The sequence below is a fragment of the Triticum dicoccoides genome, chromosome 5A, assembly GCF_002162155.2.
Source record: "Triticum dicoccoides isolate Atlit2015 ecotype Zavitan chromosome 5A, WEW_v2.0, whole genome shotgun sequence".
NCBI lineage: Eukaryota > Viridiplantae > Streptophyta > Magnoliopsida > Poales > Poaceae > Triticum > Triticum dicoccoides.
The window spans coordinates 551,087,249-551,099,973 of record NC_041388.1 but is presented as its reverse complement, the minus strand read 5'-3'; the positions used below and the strand labels follow the sequence as shown (position 1 = coordinate 551,099,973).

General features: G+C 47.9%; 2 protein-coding genes across 3 annotated transcripts; one reads left to right on the top strand and one right to left on the bottom strand.

Annotated features, from left to right (window-relative positions):
• Positions 1 to 2,155: 2,155 nt before the first annotated feature.
• LOC119302720 (cysteine-rich receptor-like protein kinase 6) lies at positions 2,156 to 5,407 on the bottom strand. The gene is made up of 7 exons (XM_037579764.1): positions 4,277 to 5,407; positions 3,871 to 3,996; positions 3,618 to 3,760; positions 3,296 to 3,506; positions 2,938 to 3,175; positions 2,715 to 2,862; positions 2,156 to 2,592 (listed from the first exon to the last, which is right to left on the bottom strand). Exons 1-7 carry the CDS (start codon positions 5,097 to 5,099, stop codon positions 2,350 to 2,352), a joined length of 1,932 nt encoding a protein of 643 aa, XP_037435661.1. The 5' UTR covers positions 5,100 to 5,407; the 3' UTR covers positions 2,156 to 2,349.
• A 310-nt stretch (positions 5,408 to 5,717) lies between these two features.
• Positions 5,718 to 9,888, top strand: LOC119302719 (cysteine-rich receptor-like protein kinase 6). 2 transcript variants are annotated; one of them, XM_037579763.1, is made up of 7 exons: positions 5,718 to 6,668; positions 7,037 to 7,165; positions 7,276 to 7,394; positions 7,478 to 7,688; positions 7,761 to 7,998; positions 8,110 to 8,251; positions 9,456 to 9,888. In XM_037579763.1, exons 1-7 carry the CDS (start codon positions 5,822 to 5,824, stop codon positions 9,756 to 9,758), a joined length of 1,989 nt encoding a protein of 662 aa, XP_037435660.1. In that variant the 5' UTR covers positions 5,718 to 5,821; the 3' UTR covers positions 9,759 to 9,888. The 2 variants fall into 2 exon arrangements, with proteins under 2 accessions (XP_037435660.1, XP_037435659.1); XM_037579762.1 differs by having other exon boundaries at positions 7,255 to 7,394.
• Positions 9,889 to 12,725: the final 2,837 nt, after the last annotated feature.

Here is a 12,725-nt window from a genome sequence, read left to right as displayed (position 1 = left end):
GGATGACTAGCTCCGAGCGCAATGGGGAAGAGTGTCTCAGGAAGGAGGGCGATGCCCACATAGCAGTACGATGATATTGGGGGGGAGGGTGGAACGTGCAAGGATACAGAAGGATATCAGGGATGGGAGGTCTCAAGGAACGACTTGGGGTGGTGTGACCATGAGGAGATTGGCTAGGCCAGAAAGGTTGACATCAGGCTCGGGGAAGACGTCAATCAAACCCTAGCTGACAGGCGGCAGATTGACCCGCATGATGGTGTTGGGCTCAGGAAAGACAGTCGTTTGGCGACGATTGTGGGGAAGAGGGCTCGCATGGGGACAACTATCTTCCAAACCCTTGGCGATGACTGGTTCACGGTAGATAGGTGGATGTCACTAGATTTCATGCGGGGCATTCAGGTTTGCCTGGAGATTTGGGTTCGGTAATTCGGGTTATAAAAGTTTTAGGTTTTCAAAGATGACACCCGAAATTTGGCTGAAATTTTTGATACCCAAAACCCGGGTACGGGTAACCCCGAATTTCCCGAAGAGCAACTAGGAGTCACGATAATGTACACACGTAGAGATGCAAGTGTTACTGCCGGCTGACAGGGTAGAAGAAAGGTACCCGGCGCGGTGTTGCACTACTGCTACTTCCTTCACTTTTCACTCGAACTCTCTAGCGGCGGCCAACGGGATAGGAGGGGCCAGGGATGCGGTCGACCGACATGACATGTCGGTAATGGCGGTAGGATATAAGGGAGGCGGCCGGCCATCTCAGGCAGTGGTGGTCGCGGCCCGGAGATTCTGCAGGTGGAGATGGCATCGCACTGACGAGCGAGGAGCAGAGGAGACTGCGCCGTGCTGCCTGTGTTGGTGCGTGAATGCGTGTTGTGTTGCAGTGAGGTCCCTACGGCCTTGTACAATGCTAGGTACTTAGGGAGGTGCTTAGAAAACTAAACCTCATTTTTTAAAGTACCAGTGCCTATTTATACAGGAAAGACGTCTAATTAAGCGTCTACCGTCTACAATTAAACATTGATGCTTAGAGAAAGACTGATTTATATATCTAAGCACCTTTCCTAAGCGTCTTGTATTGGACAAGGCCTAAGGGAGAGGATGGCGATGGCCGATGGGAATGCAGTCTGTAGGCAGTCAAACAGGTACTAGGTCACAAGGGAATACTAGGTTGGGCTGAAGAAGCTACGAATTTTACTGGGCCTTCTCCTAATTTCGGATTATTTGGGTACCGGGACTATAAACCCAATTTTTAGAATAAGTTTTTGGTTTCTAGAGATGCTACCCGAAAATTGTTTGGGTTATTCGGGTTCAGGCTTTGGGTATCTAGTTTTATGCCCAGCGGGAGCTGGACTTAGTGAAAATTTCACCAAAATAATTTCACATACTTGGCAAAGTGATCAGCCGTGGCACTCTACCCAGGGTTGCAAATGCCATACAACTTGGTGAGAATGCTTGATGGGTGACACAAGTGAGATAGAACCTGTTTTTACCACAAGGCAATGACTTCGGCAAGGCGAGCACATCGGGATAAGGCCATGGCATCCCCAGCCCACCAGGGTTCAAGTCCTGGTGCTCCCATTATTTCTAGATTTATTTCAGGATTTCCAGCAACGCGCTTTTAGTGAAAAGAGACGTTTCCGTCGACGACGAGGTGCCTACGATAACTTTGTAAATCTCAGGATAAAGCCATGGCATCGGTGGCAAATTTCTTGCACGCTCGAAAGAGGGTGCATGTTGGATTTGGCTTCCGTTAAAAAGAGGAACTCCATGACAGTGGCCCCTGCTAGCGTTGTACCTCTTTTATAAAATGAGCAATTCTAGCAGGGGGCCATCAATCCATACCGAGTAAGGAGATGTATATGTAGCTGTAGGAGCAATAACGGAGACATAATTCACTAGTCATTTTTATATGTAATCACATTAACATTAAAATGTCTATTAAATCACAATTATGACGTAAAAAATATTTGTGCTCTCATTGCAATGTACTCCCTCCGTTTTTATTTAGTCCGCATATTAGCTTTGGTCAAAGTCAAGCTTTGTAAGTTTTGATTAAGTTTATAAACAAAAATATTAATATATATAATAAAAAACCAATACCACTAGATTCATTATTGAATGCACTTTCACATCATATAGATTTGTTATGGTAAATGTTTATATATTTTTCTATAAACTTGGTCAAACTTTGTAAAGTTTGACTTCGGTCAAACCTAATATGCAGACTAAATAAAAACAGAGGGAGTAGTTTTTAAAATCATCATGAATTGGGTCCATGCACGGCATGAATGACGTTGATCCCTTTACATATACTTTATACTAAAACTGAGATGGTTGACGAGGATTAATCTAGTCGGCACACGCGTCGTTCCTCCTCGAGCAGAACGACGGCTTGGAGGGCGCATGGAGAGTAAATGTCTCACTGCCGAGCATTGTGACCACGGTGGACATTGTTGGCCGGTCCATCGGGTTCTCCTGGACGCAAAGGAGCCCTATGTGGACGCACTTGAGAACATCTTTCTCCATGAACCTACCGTTCATGGACGGGTCTACCACCTCGAACACTGTCCCGGTCGTCGAGTGCTCCCACACCTGCATATATTTGTGTACAATTCAATTCAAGACCCCTTCTGATATTTATATACACAGCCAATGCAGAGACCGAGAGCATTGCTCTCCTGTTGGAAAATAAAATAAAATGAGATAATGCATACCGTGGTAAGGAGATCTTCAAACTGCCCGGAGCTGTCGCCATTGTTCCTCCTCCCAGTCACGATCTCAAGGACCATAACCCCGAAGCTGAAAGCGTCCGACTTCACCGAGTAGTTCCCTCGCATCATGTACTCTGGCGCCATATATCCACTGAAACACCATCGCCAATTAGTCATGCTCATGATTCAATAGCTGCTAGGTACAAACACTTCGAGTTGCACTGACTATGTTCCAACGACACGGCTGGTGACACCTTGCGTCTGGTCTCGCCCGAAGATCTTAGCGAGGCCAAAGTCCGATATCTTAGGGATGTTGTTCATATCGAGTAGGATGTTGCTGGCTTTGAGATCACGGTGAACTACTTTGAGCTGAGAATCTTCATGGAGGTACTGTAGGCCCCGAGCGATTCCATCTATGATCTTGTACCTATTCGCCCAATCAAGTTGCTCGCACTTTGCACTATCTTTTGTTGTTTCAACATACAAAATAAAAAAGAAAGAAATGGGGAGATCGTTAGATCAGATATACCTTGCACAGAAATTGAATGAAAAATAGAAACTACAACTATGAGTATATGTTATACCGAAAATAATGAGGTCGAGGCTTCGGTTAGGAACGAACTCGTAGACTAGCAGCCTCTCCTGTTGCTCCAGGCAAACACCAATGAGCCAGACAAGGTTCTTGTGCTTGAGCTTTGCAACCAAAGCCAGTTCATTCTTCAGCTCATCCACTCCTTGGGCTGAGCTCTTCGACATCCTCTTCACTGCTATTTGCTTGCCGTCAGGGAGCGTGCCCTGCGAATCGAACGAGAACCTATATAAGCTCCAAATTTCAAAACTATAAAGGCAAATCTGCTTAGTCGCCTAGCAATTTTCCCAAAGAACCTATGTTTGCTCGATTGGTACCTTGTACACCGCACCGAATCCTCCTTCCCCGAGCTTGTTGCTCTCCGCAAAATCGCCAGTCGCAACTTGTAGTGTTAAAATGTCAATCATCATCGAGTTTGCACTCTCAATGTCGTCTTCAGCTTCAGCGGAATAACTGGGATCTGTGTGAATACCAATATGTTAGTTTGACAATAAGCGGATACCTAATCAATACTAGGGATTACTTTTGCAAGTTTTTCACGCTGTGAAGTGGAGAATTTGCAGGACATACATGGCTGCTTTTCTTCGGTCAGTGGCCCCAGCCTCCTCCGTAATAAGAAGCAGGCGATGAGGCTGGTGGCTGATAGGATGGGCAACAGAATTATAGGAACCATGATAGGAACACTGTACCTTCTTCCTGTGAATTAATTAGCCAATGCAGAAATGAAAACACAATGTCAGGTCAGAATGCCAGATTAGCGCACAAGCTTGAACCGAATAAATTAGACGATTCAATTCTTTTCTTTTCTCTTTTTCTATTTACAACCAACAGTTTTCCATATTAGTAAGTCTCTCTTATAGTATACGGTTATTAGCTGAAACTGTTCACCTTCATTTTCAATTGTTAGTGACTAAAAAGTATAATTTGTAGTAGCTAGGATGTAAGTGTTGAGATGTGAACATACGGTCCGACTCACCTTTTCCAACTGCCGCGACATTAGGCGCCGGGGCCGGCGCCGGCGCTCTGGCTGATGTTGCCGACAGCCGCACGGTGACGGTGCCATTGAAGAAGGGCTGGGTTTCGTACCTGATGCTGCACCTGATCCCGAGAACCCTGGCTCCGATGCCGTCCGTGAAGAACGTCGGCAACTCCCTCATGAGCCGAACGAGGCACCCCCAGCAGCGGTCCGGCGACATGTCCGGCGTGCACTGCGCCCAGCTGTACACCTGCGGCAGCTCCTTGTCAAAGTCGGCCTGCCCGGACGCGTACAGGCGCGTGGAGGAGCTGAAGGCGGCGCTGCTGGCGGTGGCGTTCACGAGCGCCGCCACGAGGCGCTGGAACCCCGCCGGATCCGCCGTGGCGTTGGCAAGGTTGCGGATCGGGTATACCGGGCTGTACTTGGTGTCGTCGGCGGCGCGGAAGTGGATGTTGGAGTAGGTGAGCACGCAGGAGTCGAAGTAGATGGTGGCGTCCTTGTAGTCGCACGAGCTGATGAGGTCCTGGAAGGCCTGGTCGAGGCAGCTGAAGCAGTAGGAGGCGCCGGCGTCCCCGCGGCAGAGCGCGAGGGCCCACGCCTTCTCCGGGGCGGCGCCGGCCTGCGCGGTGGCGAAGAGGCCCGGCGACATGGAGGCGTTTCTGGGCATGGTGGCGGCGAGGAGGCCGAGGCTCGCCTTGTAATCGCTGCCCGCCGGGAAGCCGCCGGCTTGGCCGCAAAGCGGCCACGGGTATCCCGCCGCGCCGGGCGGCGCGAGAAGCGTCACCGCGACGACGGCCACGGACAGGAGGAGACGGCGAGCCATGGCGTACGTGGATGCGGAAGGTTGGAGAGATAGCTCTATGCATCCTGCATCCCTACTCCTTAATTAGATATGGCATTGAAATCGATCAAAAATGTATAATAAGTCGCCGTTGGTCGTTGCCGCTTGATCGTGGATTTTGTTTGTAAAGTTCTTGTGAAGTAGTGTCCCTGAATAAACTATTTCCTTCGTATAAGAGATTAGTCTTTTATATTTCTTTAGGGATGGAGTGCTTGTAACGTAGTAGTACTGCTGTATGTGGTTAGAGATAAGAGTTTAGTTGCTCTCGATGATCAGCTCAGGCAGCTGTAGATAAGACTTAAAATGCAAGTTGCAGTTAGTTTTAATCTGTGCCAAACTTTTCTATATATATGTACACTGCACCTGCACTTATAGAAGTATGCAACTGGTACAGTACAATGGCCCCTTGGACGATAAGATAAGATCGATCACATGCTCAGTCTCTAGTCAGCCATATTAATTGCGGTCGTAGGCGGCCCAGATGATAAGCCGAAAGTAATCTTTCCGTATGTTAAACGCCAGCCCTCTCGTGGAAATTAAAACTGACAAACGACTCTAAACTAACCCATAAAAGCCTGTAAACTGTTTGTAAGTGTAGCATTGCCGTCCACTTTCCTGTGACAAACGAAATGAGTTAGTCGTACGTACATTTGCAAACTGCAGTATCAGACGGCTCAAACACGCGCGCGGACACAGATTGGTCGATGGGCATGGCTCGGCTTGCCGTCCTGCTCGTGGCCATCGCCGCCGTGCTCCTCGCGCGCCGAGCCGCCGCCGAGTACCCATGGCCAGTCTGCGGCAGCACCGGCAGCTTCGCGGCCAACGACACCACGTACCTGGCGAGCATCAGCGCCATGGCCGCCACCCTCCCCAGGAACGCCTCGGCGTCCCCGGGCGGCCTCTACGCCACGGCGCGGGCCGGCCAGGTCCGGGCCCTCGCGCTCTGCCGCGGCGACGCCAACGCCACCGCCTGCTCCGACTGCCTCTACCAGGGGTTCCAGGACCTGCCCAGCGCCTGCGCCTACACCAAGGAGGCCACCATGTACTACGACCCCTGCTTCCTCCACTACTCCGACGCCGACCTGCGCGCCTCCGACGACACCGCGTTGGGCTCGGCGTTCAGCACCGCCTACAGCGCTAACGCCACGGCGGAACCGGCCCGCTTCGACCGCGTCGTGGCCGCGCTCCTCAACGCCACCGCGGACTATGCCGCCTACAACTCCTCCAGGATGAGGTTGTATGCGTCCGGGGTGGTCCCCTTCGACCGGGAGATCCCGGAGGTGTACAGCTGGGCGCAGTGCACGCCGGACCTCACGCCGGCGCGCTGCCGGGATTGCCTCGCCAACATGATCCAGGAGTTGGGGACGCCGCTGTACAGCGTCGGGGCGAGGGCTCTTGGGATCAGGTGCAGCGTCCGGTACGAGAACAGGCCCTTCCTTGATGGCCCGGTCATGCTGCGCCTACCAGCAACTGGAGCTCCAGCGCCGTCGCCGGCGCCGGCGCTGGATATGGTGCCCAATGTTGTGACGCCGTTGGCTGCGGTCGGAGGAGGTGAGTCGTCAGCGTCTGTTAAATCTTTATCTTTCTATATATAAAAATAAATGAGCTCCCAGCGAAAAGAAAGGGAGTACTATCCATTATAGCCTCCTTGGCCACTTCAAGGAAGGTGTACCTAGATAATTTGCCGAAAGGTGTACCTAGATAATTTGAAAATTGGACAAAGAAATTCAGAAAGCCATGCGAATGGAGCAAACTAACAGAATAAACTCTATGTTGTCTCAACATATGTTTTGTTCTCTTACTACTCTAAATCCTGTTGCCCTCTGGTTTAGTTAAATACCCTGTATCATCTTGTTCAAGTTAATTGTATCCATCTGATCTGACGTTTGTTTTGTTACATGCATTGATTACAACCACAGGGAGAAAGTACAGTGTTCCTGGCATGGTTCTTATAGTTGTGCTGCCTACTCTAGCAGCCGCAAACCTTCTCGCCGGCTTATTTATCTGGAGGAGGAGGCGGCGATCACCAGCACGAGCCAAGCAACCATGTATGTTGAACATTCAAACTCTCCGAAACTCTCCAATTTGCACTTGAACATTCAAACTGATGATGGAGTTGTTCTTAATTATTCAACAGATTCCAGTTACTCCACTGCAGGTAAGGACACTGAGAGTGTAGATTCGATGCTGATGGACATTTCAACTCTGCGAGCTGCCACCGGGGACTTCGCCGAGAGCAACAAGCTCGGCGAAGGAGGCTTTGGCGCGGTGTACAAGGTGCCGATCTCAACAAAATTGCTAGATGGACCTTTTTTTTTGCAGTTGAGCGGGACTTATCTTTGGCTCAATTTGGTGCGCAGGGTACTCTACCAGATGGCGAAGAGATAGCTGTGAAGAGATTATCCAAGAGCTCGACGCAAGGAGTGGAGGAGCTCAAGAACGAGCTCGCCCTGGTGGTGAAGCTCAAGCACAAGAATCTCGTCAGGCTTGTCGGCGTGTGCCTGGAGCAGCAGGAGCGGCTGCTCGTCTACGAGTTCATCCCCAACCGGAGCCTCGACCAGATCCTATTTGGTAATGTTTTGGTTTGCTACCTATGATCAGAAACTCTAAGTTGCACTTTCTGAACTTGCAAACGCACGGCAGACACTGAGAAAGGGGAGCAGCTTGACTGGGGAAAGAGGCAGAGGATCATACGTGGGATCGCTCGAGGCCTGCAGTACCTCCATGAAGACTCCCAGCTCAAGGTCGTCCATCGTGATCTCAAAGCCAGCAACGTGCTTCTCGACGCCGACATGAACCCCAAGATCTCCGACTTTGGCCTCGCGAGGCTCTTCGGGCGAGGCCAGACGCAGGGCGTCACCGACCGTGTCATCGGCACATAGTAAGTATTAGTACTAGTACCATTGTAGTCCATGTTTGTTTCTCTTTTGTAGCTAAAATAAGGGCAACGTTCGTTAACCACGTTGGAACATGCTGTGTTGTGCTATTTCAGTGGATACATGGCGCCAGAGTACTTGATGCGCGGGAACTACTCCGTGAAATCGGATGTGTTCAGCTTCGGGGTAATGGCTCTGGAGATCGTTACGGGAAGGAAGAACAGTGACACCTTGCAATCTGAAGATCTCTTGACCATGGTATGCATCATATTGTTGCGCTGAGTAAATACAACAAACCACTACTTTAAAGGCTAGGTTTGCAGAAAACACTCCTATACATTTTTTTCGCAGAAAACACCACGTCTAGCATAATCTTTTTGCAAATAACACTGATCGACGGATTGGAGCGCTTTAAATATGTTTATGACAGGTGGGTCCAGATTTTGCCGACGTGGCATAACGGCTTGGCCGAGACGGCGTTAGATGATGTCTTTATCTAGATTTACAAACAAGTCCCTGTAATTTGAAGGAACACCCTTAGATGAAAACCCAAAAAGCAATCAGCTCCCTGAGCCTATCCAAGCACGCGAGCAGAACATCAACACAAGGATGGCTCTCGTCAATGGCGAGGGGGCGCGCCATCAAGGTCTGGGAGGCGCGGCGGCGGCGGTCGTCCGGGTCTGGAAGGCGCCAGCGGCGGTCGTCCGGGTCTGGAAGGCGGCGGCGGCGGTCGTCCAGGTCTGGGAGGCGGCGGCGGCTTCCGAGTCTGGGAGGCGACGGCGGGCGGTCGTCGGGGTGCCAGACCATAGGTGGCCACGCCGGCAAGGCGGGGGCGCGCCATAGGGCACTAGGAGGCGGTGGAGAGCGATTGGCGCGACGTCCTTGGCGCTCGTCGATGGCGGCGGCATCCACGACGCGACGTCCTTGGCGCTCGTCGATGGCGATAGCCGCGCTCATCCACGGCGCGACGTACATGGTCGATCCAGGCGGCCTGTAGGAGTAGAGGAAGGGTTGGGCTCGTCGCCGACACCCTTGCGCGCCCGACCTTCTCCAGCAACTGCGACCACGCCGGAGCAGCAGCAGGACAGGGGCGGATCTCACCGGATCAGGTGTCGGGTGGGGGCAGGTGAGGTAGGTTGTTTTTTTGAGGCGTTTTTGGCAAAAAGAACCCCTCTAACGCCATCTCTGGAAGATGTTATGCCACGTCAGCAAAATACGGGACCCACATGTCATAAACGCGTTCAACCGACCCTAATCTGCCGACTAATGTTATTTGCAAAAAAATTACGCTAGACATGTTGTTTTCTGCCAAAAAAATGTATAGTAGTGTTTTCTGCTAACCTAGCCTTTAAAGTGGTGATTTCTTTCTTGCAATTTACTCTGTTGCGCTCCATCGCTACTATATCTAGACAATTGCCACAAATACTAACTTGTTGCAAAAAATAAAAAAATGTCCGTGCAGATCTGGCAGCATTGGACGTCTGGAACGGTGCTGGAGATGATGGACCCGTGTATGAACAACAGCTTCTCGGAGAGCGACGCGAGGAGGTGCATCCAGGTCGGGCTAATGTGCGTCCAGGAGAACCCGGTGGACAGGCCGGTGATGTCTGCGGTGGGCATGATGCTTGGAAGCGACATGGTGTCCCTCGGTGCCCCGTCAAAGCCAGCGTCAACGTTTTACACTAGGAACGCTGGTGCCGACTCCGGAAATGGGTTCAGTATCTCGACTATTTCACTGAATGATGATCCCAAGGATCATTTCTAGTATGACTTAAATATAGGATTGTGCATCTTTCTTTAGGAGTTTGATCTTTTGGATTAGCTAGTTGGTTCTACATCTAAAATTCAACATATACTATCTTTTGATTGTGAAGCACAAGCACAAGATACCTCAAGTTCAACGCCTAAGGGTGTCTCTAATCCGTAGACAAAGCCTAGATCCGGAAAAGCTAGCCAAAAACTTAAATCCCAAAGAATTCTTTGTATTGAAAGGCTAGTCATCGGCAAATAGTAAGTAGTAGTACTATCAGTGTAGTCCATATTTCTCGTTTCGAGCTAAATTAAGGGTGACATATTAAGAGGCTAGAGACGAGCATCAATCGAGTTGCTCGTGTGTTTGTGAGCTACTCTCTCTGTTCCGATTTACTCATCATGGTTTTAGTTTAAAATTGAACTAAAACCACGATGAGTAAATCAGAACGGAGGGAGTAGCTTTTCACTTATATGCGCTGCATTTGAGGGAATCCATCTAGCATTCTAAACCAACACTCCACGACGGGCTCGCCCAACGTACGGAAGCTCCCGTCAGCTGCGCCTTGGCCGCCCCTTCCTTGACCAATTTCACCAGCCGGAACCATCGATCAGCTTGTGCAGATTGAGGTCACAGCTCGCCGTCTGCTTAAGATCCGTCATGCGGACGCGGACAACCCTGCACAGCGCAGTCCACCGCAGCATATGCTCTTGTGGCGTGCCGGTAAGGAAGGCCTACATCGGTTGGTGCTCCGGAGCGACGAGGCCATCTACTTCCTGTCCCGCTTGGTGTTCCCGTGTGCGAGGGATTGTAGCCGGGTGAAGCTAATGACAGTGAACTTGACTTGACTTAGGTGCTTCTAAGTGGCAAGGGTAAACTTGTCATTTCATGTGTCATTTAACACCATTAGATCAAAAAATGGACACGAGTGTTATATTAGGAACAAAATTTTATGTTGGTGTTAGATAGGGAAAAAATATTTTTTCAGTGTCAAATAGGGAAACCAAATATAAAACAGTGTTAAATAAGGAATTCTTTCTTAAATATATTATTGCGCCTCTTTCTTTAGCGGTTCGATTTTTTTTAGAACACACGAGAGAACTATGTGCGTATATGACCGTGATATTTGACACACGTGTGTCACATAAACAAAACTACCACACTACTCCTTCCTTTCATCTAATTAAGTGCATGCATGCATTAGTATGACTCGCTCTCATTCCACGCATTTTTTTCTCTAATTACATGCATGCACTAAAGGACAAAAAAGCTGATCTCATCCTAAGTTCTTCCTAATCCAAAAATTCAAAATGTCTTGTATCTCAAACCGTCGGTCAAATGGAAAAACGGTTTTCACATAAAAGGTTCGTCGCGACGAGATCTTCGAAACTAGATCTCATGTTGATATGTTTTGATGAATTTTTTTCGAGTCAAAAGTTCCATGCCTGGGTCACATAATTTACCACGCCTATAGTATGCAATTATCATGGTATTCTCACATAATTTACTGGGTCATAAAAATAGTTCTCCCACCCACATGCATGTATTCACCAGAGGACACAAATTTGATGTCATCATATATTCCCCCTATTTTGAAAATTGAAAATGTTATGTAGCTCAAACCATCGGTCAGATGCGAAAACGGTTTTCACATAAAATATCTGCAATGAGATCTTTGAAACTATATCCCATATTGGTATGTTCTGACAATACTTGATTATATAAGTTATCACGTCTATAGTATGCAAGTTATCGTGGTATTTCCATATAAGTTACCAGGGCATAAAAATGGTTCTCCTACCCACATGCATGTATGCACTAAAGGAGAAAAAGTTGATGTCATCTTAGATTCTCCCTATTCTGAAAATTCAAAATATTATGTAGCTTAAACCGTAGGTCGAATGCGAAAATGATTTTCACGTAGAAGATTTGTCGCGACGAGATCTTCAAAACTATGCCATGTTGGCATATACTAACAACTTTTTTTCGAGTCAAAAGTTACCACGCCTTGGTCACATAAATTATCACGTCTATAGTATGCAAGTTATCGTGGTATTTCCACATAAGTTATCGGGACATTAAAATGGTTCTCCCATCCACATGCATGTATGCAATAGAGGATAAAAATCTCACGTCATCCTAGACTATCCATATTCTAAAAATTTAAAATATTTTGTAGATCAAACCGTCGGTCGGATGCAATCATTTTCACATAAATGATTCGTCGCGTTGTAATCTTTAAAACTAGATCTCATCTTGATATGTTCTGATGACTTTTTGGGCTCAAAAGTCACAACATATTGACTAAGTAAGTTACCACGCATGTTGTACGTAAGTTATCTTGGTATTTTCATATAAGTTGCCGTGGGTATGTTTTTCGACAACTATTTTCTCCTTGCTCGATATTAAATAAGTGTTTGTATCCAAGTTATCAGGTCTATGATTGGTATGTTATCATCCTATTTACACTTAAGTTATTGAAGTTATGTTTTTCAACAACTTTTCCCCCTTGGTCAGTGTTACCATGGTGTTTGTATGTAATTTATCAGGTATGCGGATCATATATTATCATGTTATTTTCACATAATTTATCAGGGGTATGTTTTTCAACAACTCCCCCACCCCTTGGTCTATGTTACTACAGTGGTTGCACGTAAGTTATCAGGTATGCAGGCGTATATTACCATACCATTTACACATAAGTTGACGAGGGTATATTTTTCAACAATTTTCCTCTCGGTAAAAGTTAGCATGATGTTTGTACGTAAGTTATCGGTTATGCGATGCTTATGTTATCGTATTATTTACATAGAAAATATCGGTGATGTTTGAACAACTTTTTTCGCGGGTCAAAAAATTACCATGATGCTTGTAGGTCTACGATGCTTAAAATATTATGCTATTTAAACAAAAGTTATCGGGGCTTGTTTGAAAAACTTTTACTTAGGAGTAAAAAAGTTATTGTAGGATCGAAAGTATGTC

Bases quoted from the DNA above. Each gene is read 5' to 3' on its own strand.
- LOC119302720 (XM_037579764.1), bottom strand. From the start codon at position 5,099: ATGGCTCGCCGTCTCCTCCTGTCCGTGGCCGTCGTCGCGGTGACGCTT. The intron at 3,176-3,295 runs GTATAACATATA...AAACAACAAAAG, and splicing joins CCTCGACCTCATTATTTTCG to ATAGTGCAAAGTGCGAGCAA. The intron at 2,593-2,714 runs GTATGCATTATC...AAATATATGCAG, and splicing joins TTGAAGATCTCCTTACCACG to GTGTGGGAGCACTCGACGAC.
- LOC119302719 (XM_037579762.1), top strand. From the start codon at position 5,822: ATGGGCATGGCTCGGCTTGCCGTCCTGCTCGTGGCCATCGCCGCCGTG. The intron at 6,669-7,036 runs GTGAGTCGTCAG...TTACAACCACAG, and splicing joins GTTGGCTGCGGTCGGAGGAG to GGAGAAAGTACAGTGTTCCT. The intron at 7,689-7,760 runs GTAATGTTTTGG...AACGCACGGCAG, and splicing joins CCTCGACCAGATCCTATTTG to ACACTGAGAAAGGGGAGCAG.